This window comes from Accipiter gentilis, chromosome 28 (genome assembly GCF_929443795.1).
Source record: "Accipiter gentilis chromosome 28, bAccGen1.1, whole genome shotgun sequence".
NCBI lineage: Eukaryota > Metazoa > Chordata > Aves > Accipitriformes > Accipitridae > Astur > Astur gentilis.
This window is the reverse complement of record NC_064907.1, coordinates 15,164,231-15,181,217: the sequence shown is the minus strand read 5'-3', so window position 1 is coordinate 15,181,217 and position 16,987 is coordinate 15,164,231. Positions and strand designations below refer to the sequence as shown.

General features: G+C 36.1%; 1 protein-coding gene across 24 annotated transcripts in view; it reads left to right on the top strand.

The window, feature by feature from the left end:
* Nucleotides 1-16,987, top strand: part of AFDN (afadin, adherens junction formation factor) — a 132,506-nt gene that overhangs the window by 78,229 nt on the left and 37,290 nt on the right. For all 24 annotated transcript variants that reach the window (XR_007509841.1, XM_049830946.1, XM_049830938.1 and 21 more), the window contains 5 exons: nucleotides 1,804-2,069; nucleotides 2,664-2,807; nucleotides 5,569-5,767; nucleotides 7,539-7,642; nucleotides 10,047-10,133. Coding sequence is in view for 23 of the 24 variants with exons in the window: in XM_049830946.1 (XP_049686903.1) it covers nucleotides 1,804-2,069; nucleotides 2,664-2,807; nucleotides 5,569-5,767; nucleotides 7,539-7,642; nucleotides 10,047-10,133 (800 nt within the window). In the remaining variant the exon portion in view is untranslated. The remainder of the gene's footprint in view (nucleotides 1-1,803; nucleotides 2,070-2,663; nucleotides 2,808-5,568; nucleotides 5,768-7,538; nucleotides 7,643-10,046; nucleotides 10,134-16,987) is intronic.

Genomic DNA, 16,987 nt, shown 5'->3' with positions numbered 1-16,987 from the left:
CTTCATGAAGTCCCTGTCAGCCCATTTCTCCAGCCTATTGAGTCCCTTCTGAAAAATACTGCTGTCCTTCAGCGTATCAGTATTTCCCCCCAGTTTGGTCTCATCTGTGAATTTGTTGAGAATGCACTCCATCTAGTCACTCAGGTCATTAATAAAGTCATTAAACAGTATCAGTCCCAGTCTCAATCCATGAGGGAAGCCACTAATTGCTGACTGCCAGCTAGACTTTGTATCCACAAATCCACCCAGTCCAGTGGTCCAGCCAGTATTCTGCCTACCTCATCATCTGGTTATCCAGTCCTTATCTCGGCAATGTCGCTATAAGGATGCTGTGGGAGAATCTGACAAAGTACCTCCCAGGTACTAAGGCAAAGCTGACCGGCCTTGTAGATTCCTGCCAGGGATCCCTGCCACAATACTTTAAATACGATAGTGCTTTACAGCAATGTCAAGCTTCCTGGGCCGTTCTGTCCATGAGAGCGTTCTGGTCATGTGTGCTATCCTGCTGTGTCCGTAATCCCGGCTCAGGGACTGTGCTCAGACTTCCAGTGCCTCTTGCTGTTTTCCATGCTGAACACATTCACGCACAGGCCCCTGAGATAGGACCCCTCTTGGGCTTTTCATGGGGAAAGCGTGAGAGCCTCCTGCATTATGTAGCCTGTTGACTAAAGAAAATGTAAAAAATATTCAAGTTTGAGGGAATTAACCGAGGATAAAATGTTAGGAAGAGTTAAGAAAATGGCGACGTTCTGAATAATTGAAGTAAAGATGATCTGCAGAGCTATTAAGTACAGTCATTCTGTTCAACTATGAAGAGTATTTATACAAAATTCATATATTCTTCCTGGTCTTTGGGGTATTAAGCTTGCTGCAATTGCTTTTTTCCTGTGTTGAACATTGAAGGAAGAATATAAAAATGTACTGTTTTCTTTTTAGTGCCCTGTAGTGTAACAGAGAGAACTTTCTGGGACGCAAACCCTGAAAAAGTAGCAAACTGACATTGGAACAAAGGCAGATGATGTTCATTATTTTAGTTACTTTTGAGCTGCTTTATAGATTTCTGTCTTATACAGATAGTTTTTTTTTTCCAGTCACAATCCTGTGTTTCAATGCTAAAGACATTAATTTGGTGGTCTCTTCAATAGAGATTTCAGATAAAAGTATTGCCTTAGAAGAAGGCTTGGAGATAAATGTTCTGCTTGCATTCATACATTCTAACAAGAAGCTTATAGGGATGTTTGCTCTTGGTGAGGCTAACAGGAGGTCCTTACTGCTTCTTACATAATATTGCGGTGAACTAATGGGCAAAAGGAAATTTGAGTAATATTTTAAAAAACTAATGTATAAAGTACATCATGCAATGTGCACACTTTCTGCTGAAATTTTTTTATACAATTTGATATTTAACTGCAAGGACCTGTGGAATAATTGCAATATGCATTAGGAACAGTAGAATATAAAGATTTAAAATTGTTATTAAAAATAATAGAAGAATGAATTTACTCAAGTGACGACATGATTTAAGTGTCAGATATACCAATTATATACTTGTATATTAAATATTTCCCCAAAAGAATTTATTTTCATTTCAGGAGTTAAAAAACGTGTTTCAGCTATCAGTTTAATGTTGCTCCATCTTGAAAACCACAAAGCAGTGAATTTATTTCTGTAACTTAAATACATGCAGGTTCTGTGTAGCATTTACCAACCTGGGTTAGGTGCCTCTGTGTTATTATTTATGGCCTAAATCAGTTGTACATTGCAGTATGTGAATGTGATTTACTTTTTGTTTTATCTTTGTAGATGATGTGCTGCATACATTAACTGGGGCTATGTCCCTCTTGCGACGATGTAGAGTGAATGCTGCTCTGACTATACAGCTCTTCTCCCAGCTGTTTCATTTTATCAACATGTGGCTTTTTAACAGATTAGTTACGGCCCCAGATTCAGGGTTGTGTTCACATTACTGGGGAGCTATTGTTCGTCAACAGTTGGGGCATATTGAAGCCTGGGCGGAAAAACAGGGTTTAGAATTGGCTGCTGATTGTCACCTGAGCAGAATAGTGCAGGTGAGTGTGGGTATTTCTGATTAACATTTCTCCCATAATTTTATAGTTATAAAGATAATATTTGTATATTATTCTCTTTATAAATATATTTTAATATATTTATATTAAATAAGTATATTCTCTTTATAAAGAGAATATTTGTATATTCTGTGTTCCTGGAGAATAGCATGTGGACAAGTGTAGTTTGTGTGTATCAATCCTGGAACATTGAGGTGGCATGCAAAAACACAACATACGGTTTTTAACATCATTTATATTAAAGTTACAAGTGAAATTAATAATTAGTGACTTTGGCCAACAGGATGTTCAATTTCTGTTTTATAAGACTGAGCTATAACTATGCTGAACAGAGTAACTGAAAAATTGGTATGCCTCATTTATGATAGGTTTAGTATTAATTCATCTTGCAGGTACAAAAGATATAATTAGATATAATTAGTGGTTGTTTTGGGGATATTTGTGCTGCTTCTGTAACAAATCTGGATTCTTGTTTTGTCTTTTCCTATCTCTGGTCTAAAGAAAACTCAGAAACAAGGCTTAAGGTTTCGTTCTGCTTTGGATTTGTCTTCTATGGCCTCTTTTTTTCTCTCCTAGGCAACCACATTGCTTACCATGGACAAATATTCACATGCAGACGTTCCAAATATTAACAGTACTTGCTTTAAGCTGAATTCTCTGCAGCTACAAGCTTTGTTGCAGAATTATCACTGTGCTCCAGATGAACCACTCATCCCAACAGTAAGTCTCTTCTATCACTTCCTGTGGTGTTTAACATACCTGAGGAATATTGACTCAAAGTAAAAGCACTGCCTGAAAATAGCTATCTTATTGTTGATTGGTCTGGAATTGTTACAAGAAGAGTTAAAGAGGGCGATCTGCTCTCCATAAAATAAGAAGTATCGGTGGTATCAGCTGGCTTCTGGCCACCAACTTTGGAAAGCTAGTTTTGTGTATAACCACAGAAACAAAGATGGAAATTTTGACTGTAGAAACCAAATGAAAGAAGCAGGAACACTAAGCTTTTTTACACGTGGGATGTAAAAATGCATGAATCTTGAATCCCTTTATACAAGCAGTAGACAGATTGTCCTTTGATGGACAAATTGATACATGGAACGTGTATGTAGAGAGAGATGTTGTTTTCAAAACTTTTTTAATTTTATATTTAAGACATAACTGACTATTCTAAGTTTTATCCATGGGAAACATTTGTTTGGCAAAAGTCAAAAGAGGTTTTGTGTTCCTTGCAGAATTGTAATCATATGTGGATGACAACTCTTAAGGTAAACCCTGATTACAGGCTAGTTGACTGATCTCAAAAATCTTAAAAGGTGAAGATAATCTAATATTTATATAACTGAATGCATTGTCTACAATGTCTATTTTTTAATAACTTTGGATACATCTGTTTATTAAATCAAAGCTACTAATACAGTGGTTCTAAAGGTGTTAAGGGAGACTTGTAGCTTTGATACGTTTTTATATATTGGCTACCAAACCCAAAAGTCCTTTGCTGAAGAACATAGCTTGTATTTCATGTTTACACATGGGTAGAGTTCCACAGTTTGTTATTATTGTTCTTTAGGGACCTCCAAAGAAATACAGTGCTAGATTTGACCTGTCTTCTTTATGTCAGAGGGAGGATTACAGCATGGCTAGTTTGTCCTCTTGTGGTGAAGTGGTATTTGGGACTTCTTTGCTCCTTGCTATGAAAAAGACTTGTACACTCAAACTCTGACTTACTGCTGCCAAATCTGAAAAATTTCAAGGCTTGGAATTTGTTCAAAGGAATATAAATGTATTTACTTTTACTTGCTTTAGTTTGATGTAATTCTTTTAAAAATTAGCACCTTTTATGGTAAAAAGGCCCTTTCAAAGAGCACTTCTAAAGACAGGCTGGATTTATCTGACTTCCCCCTGGAAATTTGCTGAAACTGAACATTCAGATGAGAACACTTACACTGTGTTGTCTCAACTGTGTTCTGTGTTGTGCTCCAGTAATGAAATTGTTGTATCAAGCTTACAGATTCCGAGTTGCATGTTTGTGTAACTGGGGTGAGATAAAGACCAAACTGTCAAGCTGGTCTTGGGAGCCAAGTAGAAGCTGTAGAGAGACTGGAAATCACATCTGAATCTTTGATGAAAGCAATGCTTGTAGTAAAGCAATCTATATGTAATATTGGTAGCAGCTTCAGATAAATTAGTTGTAGTAATTCTGTCTTGATGCCAGCAAAATCACACATCTCTGGGGTGAGTTCTTTTCCTGAAAGAATGGTGGTTAACTAGAGGTAAAGATAGTTTTAAGTATTGATGCTACATGCTTGTTCAGTTGTAGCGATGAGTCAAACCTGGGTTGATTTCTTGGTTCCTAAGGCAGACCATGCACCTTGGAACAGACTGAGTGCTCAGAGAATTACTACTTATGTCTTTTTAAAAGTTGCCTGTAACTTTTTTTTATTTCACTTAACAATTGAATACTTTCAAGGTAAAACTTAGGCCAGCCTAAGGCGTTTAAGGGAACAGAAAAATGGAGGAACTGCTTGAGGAGAGAGAGAAAAGCCTTTTCATTGTGCACTCTTCTGAGTAGTTTGGGATAAATAGAAGAATGTAGAAACACAGCGCTGCTTGGACTTTTTGCGAAGTTGTTAGGAATTTGATTTTTGTTAACTTCTGAATTAATTTTCCTCAGTTCATATGATCTAATAACAGATATCCTATTGGAACCTTGCAGATCTGTCTAAAATGTAGAAGGAAAACTACTGTGTGCTACATGCAACCGCAGTAGCTATCTTGTGAAAAGTACACTGGGTTCATAGAGCTTTTTGTGATGCTAAGCGGAACAGTTCTGCGCCAAATGTAAAACTTAAAAGTTCCCTGCCGCACCTTGAGTGATCCTACTCATGTGTTGTGTGCTTCTACAGTGTCATGTAAAGAATAGATATCTACATTAAGGGATCCTTCACTTTATACTGAGCTCCCAGGAAATGTAGATTTCAATTAGCTCTATAAAGCTTCCAAACTAGAGAACTGTATATGCCATTGGTCCTCTGTGTTTGTGTCCTGATGGAGCTGAAAATCCTGTTTTACACAAGTTGTCTGTTTCTCTTCTATATATTTAGCCTTACAGAATTATGTATACACTCAACAAAGTGTGAAAATTTTAAAGCTGCCTGTGATTCCGCCTCTGCACATGCATGTTCTCTGCTATGTATTTTTAAATACAGCTCTCATCTCAAGTAAAAACACGCACCATAAATTTTGAAAATAGTGAAGAAAAATAAATGCTGCTCTTATATTCTCTAACTACTATGGGATTTAATCAAATAAAGCAATGCATTGTACTGACTGTGCATGGTGGAGCTGAAGAAGTTTTATGTCTGATAATATGGATTCCAAAGTCCTTTTTCTTGTAGTCTTAGTATTTTCTTAATGTTAAGGTTTTTTTCTTTAACGAAAGTTATCCCTTTTTAGTAACAATGTCTTTCTGCCTTCTATCTAGGAACTGATAGAGAATGTAGTAACTGTTGCAGAAAATACGGCTGATGAACTTGCTCGCAGTGATGGCCGAGAAGTCCAACTGGAAGAGGATCCTGACTTACAGCTACCTTTTCTTTTACCAGAAGATGGCTACTCCTGTGATGTTGTCAGAAATGTTCCAAGTGGTTTACAAGAATTTTTAGATCCACTCTGTCAGAGAGGTTAGTTCTTCTGTTGTTGTACAATGATCTTCTTTTTTTGGCGTAGCGAACACAGAATGCAAAATATATGTTAGCTAAATGCAGACTACTTACTTTTTCTTTATGTATGTTTCAGTCTTTTTGTACTGTGTTCTTTAAATGTTTACTTTTGCAACCCATAAAAAGTATGCAGGAATTTTTAATCCTTACCCTTTCTCTCTGTCCCTTTCATTCACTTTCAAAGTTCTAAGTAAGCAATGCTGAGTTACTAGTGCCTACTGAAACTTTTTTTTGCCTTTGCTCCAGAGGTTTTTTGGATTTTGGTGCTAGAGCAGCAAAAATTTACATAAATGTAAAGTTTGTAATGCTTCAAAAATTTCACAGTCAACTTCTAAAGCTAATGTGAATTAAATAAAGTCACTTTTTTTTTTTTACTCATTAGCTGCTTCCATATAACAAAAAACCACAAGCTAAAACCAGTTCTTTTAATGTTCATCACTGTCAGCATGTATGGTTTGGACATTTGTAGTACAACGAAATTTCACATGACAAGTTGAGAGCTCTTGTGGTTGGGCAAAAGTGACCTAAACTTGAGAAAGTAAAGTAGGGGGTCTGTCAGAGCATTTACAATGAATGAACAAGTTACGATCCTTACCTTGTGCTAGTCAATTTTATTAGAAGCTTTTTTGTTACATAATTAATAATTTTCTGCTTGAAAAGCAGTTGTTTAAAAATTTCCACATGAATATCATGGTAGGTAGGACAGCAAAGGAGGCTATCAACAAAGCAGACTTACTCTATCCTACAGGGAGGTTGTGTAACTTTTAGTTCCAACTCAGTTTATAGAAAAGCCATATTCTTTCATTTAAAAAAAAAAAAAAAAAAAAAAGGTAGGAAACTGACTGTTTTGAAAGTACGGTGAGTTACAGAGGATGTAGTCTTGAGACTAAAGAAGACTAGTAGAATAAATTTTTTAATCAATAAATATAATTCACTTTCCGTACAAATGTCTGTATAGTTATTACAAGTAAGGCCTTTTTAATGCATACATTCAAAATTTTACTTTTTAGGTATCCCTTAAATTATGCTGAGGGACTGGTTTGCAGTAAATCAGTGTAAAATGAATTGCTGAAAGATGGTCTTTGCAAGGAGGAGAATCTCATGTATTTGGATGGAGTGATTTGTAATTTGACTGTGATGTAGATTCTCACTGTTCCTGATTTGGGAGTCAGTGTTGGATACCTCTCAGCTGCTGTAGCTCCATTTTATTTAAATTCTAGGAATTGCTTAATTAACAAAAGAAAACCCCAAACCACCAAATAAAACTCCACTTTTAACTGCACAGTTGCATTAAAAAAAAGTAATGAGTCCAGGTGAAGCTTCACCTCTGCCAAATCTATGCTGCACTGGTTAGCTAGATAGACACGCTGCAAAACAGATTTCCGTGGTGCTGTCTTATTCAGAGTTTTCTGGTGGTTTGTATTCTAAAAGATCACTTGGTGTTTCATGTCTCTCTTGAGTCATGCAATATTTTGCAGCCTAAGAGTTTTCTATGAGCTTGTAGTGTTTTTAAATACATATGTTTCTCAGAAGCAACAGCTATAAAACTAGGATTTTGTAGATACCATAAAATTGCAGCGAAACACATAATGGCATCTAAGATACAAGATTCAACATAGTAATGAATATAAAAAGATAAATACTGCGATTTGGTCTTTCCTTGTGGCAGGCTATTTGATTTTAATTAATCTGTTGAGAAAATAATCACGTTGATGTTACTTTTCTCATTTAGGTTTTTGTAGACTAACACCTCATTCACGGTCACCGGGCACGTGGACAATATACTTTGAAGGTGCAGACTATGAAAGTCACCTGTCACATGAGAATGCTGAGCTAGTAAGTATTGATTCAGTGAATAATTGTCAAAACTTGAATAGTGATTTCTTGGCAAGCCATTGTGTTTTACGTGATGAGTTTTAATCCTTATTAGGAAGAACAGGCTTCGTAATTAAACATGTAGTTCATCAGTAATTTGGTGAATTGAAGTAACTACTTGCAGATTATTTTAAGTCAAGTGTTTTTCTAGGCTGTGGCATAATAAAATTCTCATGTAAGCAAACTTTGTTGTGTTCCCCCACCCTGGGAGTAAAGAAATTCCTTTTAAACACAGCAAAAATACATGCGGACATGCACCTGCAAATAACCTGTAATGTGAATGGAGCAGCAGGCTGCTTTTATTTATAAACTGGCATTTACCAACTAAGTGTTTAGTATTAAGTTGTAATCTGGTACTTTTTTTTTTTTTTTGGCTAAGTTTTCAGGAAAAATTCTTTAGTTTTCCTTTTCATTATACTTACTTAAGAAGGCTTTCACTTCACTGTGGGGTGGCTTTTTTTCTATTGTAGGTTTTTTTGTTTTGTTTTGGGTTTTTGTTGTTGTTTTTGACTATGTGATAACCAAGAATACCAAAGTTACAGAGCAGCTTGGTTTTGGAAAGATGGTGGCTTTATGTGAAATCATTTTTAGAGCAACTAAACAGAAATAGCTTCATGTTCATAAGTTAGATGACATTACACAGTCTTGCTGCAGTGACCTAAAGAACGCATTTACTTTGCAGAAGAGAGCATCTCTGAAATCTGTATGACTGATACAGCAGAGCCCAGTCTTGAACTGATAAGCCAAGCTCTGCAGGTTTGGTATCTCCATAAACAGGCATTTGACTGAGGAAAATATAGCAGAGACATTCTTGAGACATCATACTCTTCCTTCTCCCTTTGTAACTCTAAAAAAATGCATTTTTTTAGATCTAGTGGAAACAAAAATCATCTGAAGTCATACTAGGTATTTGCTGTTTCTCGTACTAAGAAGAAGCTGAAGTAGAGTTCTGGCCAGTCTTCCTTAAACAGGCTTGATAAAGAAATGCAGGATGAGTGAATGCTACTATTTCATTCATCCATGGAAATAAATGCCACGTAAGACTGTTCAAATAACCTGATCTAATCATTTTTCTCTTTGGTGCGTGTATGTTAATTGAATGTGCTACACTTGAGAGTGCTAGAAGTCTTTAGCCTTGCTGTCTGAGCAGTGCTCTCAATGCCAGTTCACAAATCACCTCTTGGTGCAACATCTCTACATAATCTAAATAGTAGATAAATGTTCCATTTTATAGCTCTGAGGTCTTCCCTCTCTCCCCGGCTGCCAAGTCAAAACTTCTCACAATTCTGCTTTTCTTGACAGTCTGGAGAATTGCCCAGGCTAGGCAGTCCTCCTCAAATCTTCACTGAAGATTTTCTTTTGTTTGTGGACCAAGAGAGAAATTCAGGATAGACTGATGGCAAAGTCATGTTCCCAGTGACTTACCTTTTCCAGTGTGTATGGTTTTTGTTGAATTAGTTCAATAACATTTCTAGTAAAATTAATGGAAAAAATCCTAAAGTTGGAATAGGTTCTGTTCTTCTGCCATCCCTGGCACAGGAGTGCTAAAATACTAAAAACTGCTTGCTTTTCTCATACTTGAACTTCATCAAAAAGTGTTAGTATTTTTTTAATGAATTTCCTTTGCTTATATTTTTACTTTGTCATGCATCTTGTGGAACTTGCAGCTAGCAGGTTTTAATATGAATACAAGCTAGGGTGCTTTCACTTATATGCTTCAGCTAATGAAGACTGTGATGGCAACTTTTTGCGTAGTGGGAACTGGCAATGTTGCAAAGATACAAAAAAAGTTACTGAACAGGGTTAGGGGCTCTGGTAGTATTTGAGTTACAAAGGTTTCAGAAGTGAAATTTTTTTGGAACTTTCTTTGAAAGCTTTAACCCTGCCTCTGAAATGAATTGCCCTCTTAAGATCTTTGCAGAATTATTATCTTCAAGATGCAGCACTGAAAACTGAGCTCCATATAGATCACCCTCACCTTTCTAATAGGGGCCTACTGAGTCTGAACTTCAGTTTTCATTAAAAGTTACTACAGTTTTATAGACCTGTTATATTTCAAATTGTGAATCATTAATAATCTCTTTACTGAATTAGAGAAAGAGAAGCAATGAGTAGACTTCAAAACTTCAGCAGTGTTCGTAACACAGGTCTAATACTTGATAATGTGAATCCTTGTTGATCAAATGTTAGAGATTCTAGCTTTTAAAATGGAGTACCAGACATATTATTTAGGGTGCAAGATCTGCTGCTGCACTAACAACTTAGTTTTGATTGTAGATGAACTATTTTGCGTGGTAATTTTCCTAGCCGGGCAGCGAATATGAACTCTTGTCTTTTTTCTTTTTTCTCCTTCCCTGTTTGATAGGCTCAGCCTTTGAGGAAGGAACCTGAAATTATCACTGTAACACTAAAAAAACAAAATGGAATGGGCCTGAGCATTGTTGCTGCCAAGGTATGGAAGTCAGTTTGTTTAAGTGTTATTGGAAAAAGCTTTTTTAAATCAGCCTGCTGTGGAAAATGTTAATGGAAAAGTCTATTTCCCTTAAGTTTGTTGTGCACATCGTGCTGATCATACTTTTATTTTGGCTGGGCAATGTTTCTGTAAAATACACAGATATGAACAATACAAGAGGAAACATAATATGGATGTAGTTGTTATGACATTTAAGTTTAAACCTCTACTACAGGTTTACTCATTTTTCAGAGTCAAAAATTGACAGTGTTATTAAATGGAATTAGTAAACAGGCTTATTTAGCACTTCTGAAAAGTAGCAGAAGTATCTATGAAAGAAAAGTAGTAGATATAAAGAATAAAATGTGTGGTTTGTTGTTTGGTGTTTTTTTTAATTTGATGAATAAATAAATATATACATTAAAGCTTGTATGCTTTCTACTATGAAGACAACACCTTATGTTTTTCACAGTGTACAGATGCATGTATGACTTCAGTTTTGCTTCTTTATAGTAGAGAGCTAGTGTGTTAAGTAGCTTTGTGAAGGAGGGTGTATCTCTTGCCCTGACTTGCTGAAATTGTGGGTGTATACTACTCTTAGTAGCACTAGATAGTAATGTATAGAATGCATATACAACTCCAGCCACCAGATGGAGGACTCCACTAGTTGGTTGGTTTTGCTTTATTAACTGGGTCACATAGCAGAGAAAATCTTTGCGTTTTAAGCTTGTTATAAATTATGCAACATTGATATCCAAAAGTCCTTGTTGTCATTATGTGGTGTGGAACAGATAAAACAAGTCTTTCCTACGTCTCTTCACCGTGTAGTACATGAAACTTCAGAATGCTGTAGTTCTCCTTGGCACTTAGTGCATGGGCTGAAAACATGATTGTTCTACTGCTTTTAAGTTATCTCACATAGTTAATTGCTTCTAAACAGCGCTATTTTTTTTCTTCTACAACTTTGCTCATTTCGTAGTCTGTTCTTGAAACAGTAATCTTGCATGGTATCAGCTTTAAAGATTTATTTCTGACATCTGTGAAGGAATACCAGGTATCAGGTGTATGTTGCTAACAATCAGCAGTTATTGAGGAAACTATTCAGGATCTGAAAAATGTAACTCAATATTCTGCTGTTATTTTGGTGGAGTGGGTTAATAATTTGAGAAGCAAATACTAGATCTTGAGATACGCCAGATTAAATATGTACCAAGCTTCTGACTGCTATCTGCATTTCTGTTGAATGTTTCAAAATGTGTAGTGGAAATTTATTTTTTTTTTCCACTTTAAACTGTGAAATCTGATTTCTCATGTAGAGAGAAGCAGGATATAGCAGGGGGGGAAGTTTCCCTTTTCACTGGAGCTGGCTGGCTTCTATATGCTGTTTTAACAACTGACACTCTTTAACTTCCATTAGCAGTATGTAACAGTGCTACTAGTCAGTGTGTAAGCTTGATTTGAAAGTTTTTTACAAGTTATTTAACCAATTTCATGATTTCTTTAACGTGGTCAGTGATGGAAGCAGCAGTCTTCCTCTCAGCACAGTTGCAGAAACACTCGCTGGTTCAGGCAGTGATTGCATTTCATCTTGCTGCTGTGTGCCTGCCACAGTATTGGAATTCTGACTTTAATACGATTATATCTTAAATCTTGATCTGAAATAAGCAAAAGGCAGATTTTTATTTTAGTTTCAGTGTATGTAGAATAGAAACTTTGGCTAAATTTGAAGTCAGCAGAATGTCCATTGAATAGAAATAATCGTCTTGCATTAAGTGTTGAAACAAGTTGCTGTAGTAGTTAAATAGGATTATTTTCAAGGGGTTATTTCAGGGTTTCAAAGTTGCTTATTGTAAGTAATTAATAGCATGTTTTTCCCATAATAGGCTCCATAAAAACAACAGAGTAAGGAAGAATACACAGACATTAATTTTCTCAATCTGGCCAGAGCAGAACAGATGAGAGAACTGAGTGAGTGTGACTGAGAAGCTAGCGATAGTGGGTGGATTTTTTTTTTTCTTTCCATTCCTATCTTGCTGACTTTTACGAATAATTTTTCCAACAGGTCTCCAGTCATGTATCTTTTACCAGCATAAAAATTAAAATTCTTTTTTTTTTTTTCCTTTGGCCGACAAAAATGGAAGAAGTAGTCCAGTAGGCTGTTTGTTAAAATTTTCCAAACATTAACCGGATAGAATATCTGAAATGAGAGGGAGAGGCGAGTGTGAGAATAAATTTAGGTTTTCCTAACTTTTTTAATAGTAAGAGGTTGGCTATCAAATGCTTGTATGAAAGGACCTTACAGTTGAAGAAATGAAAGCTCATATTCAGTTTGAGAAATACAGTTACTGCTGCCGTGCACAGGATCCCAGTTTGATTGCTGACCCAATTACATTTCTTGAACTATTGGTTTCTAGAGTGCTTCAAAAGTGCTGTAATTGAAGAAGATGCAGCGGCTGGTCAACAGGTGGCCCTGCTCCAACCAGTGAAAGATGACCCTGAATCTATTCAGCTTTGGTTAGGAAAACAGTAGGTTTTTTTCCTGTGATGTGACAAAATAGTTGCTCCCGGTAACAGGCTGTAAGAATGCCTTTGCATGTCAGTGCTGACCTGCCTTTCTTGTTAAGTCTTATTGGGCTCCTTGTACTTGTCACTGGCTTTAGATGAAGTTGGTTAAAATGTAGGTTGGTGGCATTCTAGAGATGGATGAAATGGGCAGATTCTCAGAGATCACAAAAATAATTCCTACTGACTGCTTTTCTTCCTTCTACCCATTGCAAAAAATCTGCACTTTCCTAGTAATCTATATTCATCTCTGAGGAAACATACAATGAATTTATCATTTGATAATTCTTCTGAGTTTTTGCAAGTTTGCAGGGTTTTGTAGATAAAGTCTGTGCCAATTAAGAGTTTTTAATGGGGAAATTTAGATACCATACCTTACATACCCCTTCCACACCAAATGTTCTTAATTACCAAGCTACTGTCATGCCTTCTCTGCTGCAATCAAAAAAGCTGATTGGAATTGAAGCTAAGGTTATACAAGCAGAGAAGTGATGCAACTTGCATTGAAATGCTGTGCACCTGCTTATTCTTATGATAGATGATTTCAGTTTGTGATACAAGGTGATTGCAAACACATTGACATTAATGTAAAAACAAAACCAAAGGAGGTAAGTCAAGGAGTATATGAAGGTGTTAATGAGAGAAGAAAGGGAAAGCAGTTTATCCATTAGGCTAAGGTCCCTGGGGACCCCTTATTTGATCATCTTTCAACCTAATGACAGGTAAAATGTTTAAGTGCATTACTTTTTAATTAAATAAAATATGAGTTGCCGTGAAATAGAAGTTTTAAAGGCCTGCCAGGAGTGCTGGAGAGAGCAGGAATGCTGCGCGTCACCTAGTTCACCTCACTTTGCTGTAAGGGTCTTTCCTGAGCCCCTTTGAGCAAGCATGTAGTAAGCATGTACATTATATGCAAACATACCAGAAAAAACAAGTTTGGTTATGAAACAACTGTTAGCTGCCAGAGCACTGTAAACAGTGTTGTGTTTGTGTGGGGTTTGTTTGGGTTTTTTTAAATTGGGAAAATACCTAACAGCATTTCTTAAACTGAACACACAGATTTTGATTTTTATTTAAAGTTAAATTGTATAGCTTCAGATGTGATCCAAAAAGGTAACTTGTTGTTTTGCTCCTTTTGAAGGTGTTGCATGTTTTCTTACAGTAATGCTCCTGTAGCTTTATTAGCAGTAGCTTTTGTAATAGGTATATTGAAATGTAGTTGGTAGGAGTGGTTGGGCATCGGGAACAGTATTGCTTTTTGAGGTTGTGTGCAGAATTTGGTTGCTCTAACCCTGAAAGATGTTTTGATGTTAAAAGCTGCCTGACTCCCAACCACATTGCGGTTGAGTTTTTATGAAATCCAGATGATTTGGAAGCAGCGTGTGCATGCAGTTTACTTTAAAAATATATCGCTTTTTGGGGGCTTTCACATGTGACTTCTCAGCCATCTGTGGGCCAGCACATTACTTCCTGTTTAATTTGGAGGGGGTTTTTGTCTTTTGTACAAAAGGGCTCCCTTTTTGTTTTTTCTAGCAGTTTTCAAAGTTTAGTAAAGCCTCTAAAGTAAATGGAAGTCGGAACAGCATAACTGATTACGTAAGAGTCTGAATATTGTATTGGTTATAGCTGGTGTTGATAAATGCTACACTGTGTCATAGCATCCAGCTCCCAGTTATCTTGATGGGTATCTTGGAAAATCCAGCAGACTAGAGCGGTGGTTGCTGTTGAGGGCTGAAAGAGAAGTGGAGAATTGTTTTTTTTCTTTCAAGGATCTGTAGTCCCGGAGATCAAAATGTGGTTTTCTGTTGTTGGAAGAACAGAATCCATGGTAAGTCTGTTCAGGTTTCTGTTGGGACTGTTTTTCTCTGAAGTTTTAAATACTATCCCTGTACTTTCTCCTGCTCTCTTGCTTGTTTAAACCTGCCAGTAGTTATTTGTTCGTGTAGCAGCAATGTAATACAGCATGCAGTTAAATGTAGTCAGATGTGTTAGTAGCTAACTTTCTAAAATCTAGAAAGAAAAAAACTAATTTTTTAGCTTGTTCTTCATAGGCACTCCTCAACTTTGTGGAAGTGACTATTAATATTGAAAGTTTTAGGTGTGATAACTGCTGTTTTACTGTGGCAGAGCATGAATAGCATGACCTGTGATCTGTTTACTTGTCATATTAGTTGGCTTTAATCCAGGTTCCTCTAAAAGTCTGTTTTCCCCTTATAAAGCTTTAGTAGAATAATTAAAATTGACATCCCAGACAGTATATATAGGATTTTTAATACTCTGTAGGCCCTTCTGAAAAGACCAGAACATGCAAATACGTTGCAGTTAGGATATCTTATGTTCAACACATTCACAGAGTGAAGGCATTTAAATTCTGTTTACTGCACAAAAGAAAGAATTCCCATGTTCTGCAAGAATGATAGAGCAGGTTTTGTTGATTAATCTTCACATGCTGGTTATATTCATTAGTATGCTACGATTTAGTCCTTTAAAGTATGGCACACTTCTACTTCTTGCTCAGTTATCTTTTATTAGTAGAACAGAAACAGCTACCTTAAAATATATACAAGCACCTTAAAATACATACGTGTATGCCCCTACTGGCATATAAATCAGAGTGTATTTTCTAGGGGTTTTTTTAATGGATGGTCAGATTAAATATTTTCATAGCGCTTGCTAAAATAGGATGAGATGGTGATAAGGTATTTTTTTAATAGAAGCATTTCAAGCACTGAGTGTGACAGTTCCTCAATAAATATTCTGGGGAAAGGGCTTACTTTTCTAAAAACAAGTGTGTGGCATCTTAACCATAAGTAACTTATATTAATTGGCAACCTTGTTTGTTCTTAAGGTTTAATTAAATCATTCTAAGTTGCTTTATTTTCTAAACTGTTGCTCATAATTTTATATTTAACAGCCAATTAAAGGTGTTAAATTTAAGGAGGGTTTGAGCCTACGAGGAATATCAATTTCAATGTGGAATTTTTCTGAAAGTTTGTTCTACAAATATCTTTTAGGTGATCTATGTAGAAGGAATAGCCTTAAACATTCATTTAATTATTTCCCCCCACCCCCTAAAAAAAAAAAAATTGAAAATTAGGCATATAGTTAATACTGGTAACATAATAGAAAAATTTGATATAGACAGTTGATGGGATTATTATTTTTTTTTTAACTGTTAGGTCTTTGCTTGTGTTCCAGGTCTTAAGATGTCTTAAGATTTCAGGTACCTCAGTATCTGAAGCCTTCTTGTGGCTGTGCTTTCTAAGTATTTAAGGAAAATTTTTGCCCATTCCTCCCAGCATGAATTAATTGAAATGTTTAAGTAAGAAGATTTAGAAGTTGTTTTGTTTCAGGGTTGTTTTTAATGCTCGTTACTAATTCACATCAGTGGTCTGAACTACTGATGCTGCCTTAACAGGCTTCTGAGGAGGAACTTGAAGTAAAAATGTAGTATTTAATTGTCACTTCCAGTACAGATTTCTCAGTCTTGCAGGAATAAGATAGAATGTATGTTGCCAGTTTATTTTTCATCATGAACAAATAAGTAGCTATGTGTTAGCAATTTGCCTGTTTCTTGTTGATAAATGACTTCCAGCAGGGCTTTTGGTTAAATTTTGGTACCTTGTAGATGTTCTATAAAATTTTGCTAATGCTTTCATATGCTGTGTAAAAACCAAAACTTATGCCAGCACAGCATGATTTTTCTTCTCACTAGCTGTGAGACCGCAGCTCTGCTCAAGTGGAGTGTTTTTTTCTTTTTTTAATTCGCCTGTATTTAGATTGATACTGCAAATGGGTCACCCAGACATTTGTATTCAATGCCTTCTGGAAGAAAGCGAGTTTTAAAATTTATGTGCCAGTTCTTCCTTGCGCTAATACCTTCTGTATGCGGGCACTTGCTAGCAAGTCTGGAAAAGTTAGAGCGCACAAATGGTTTAGCTAGAATTCCTCTACCAGGCTTCATGCAATTCTGGCATTCAGATAACTTCCAAAATTCTGTTTAGATACATGCTAATACAGCATTTAATTTTAATTTTTTTTACTCTTATTAATAGAAGAGACTTTCAGAAGTTAACAAATTCTGTGTAGACTTTTTCCTATATGAATAATCCTCTCAACTGGAGTTGAAACTTAGGTGCTTACTAGTACGTGATAGTGTACACAGTGATACTGGATTAAGTTGTATCCATCTGAAACTGCAGAGCAGCTTTATGTGGAAGACTCTGCTGTGGGTGTTTTCTTGGCTGTAATTTGTGCTCGGCTATAGAGCCAAGCGCCGTTTCTTAAAAAAA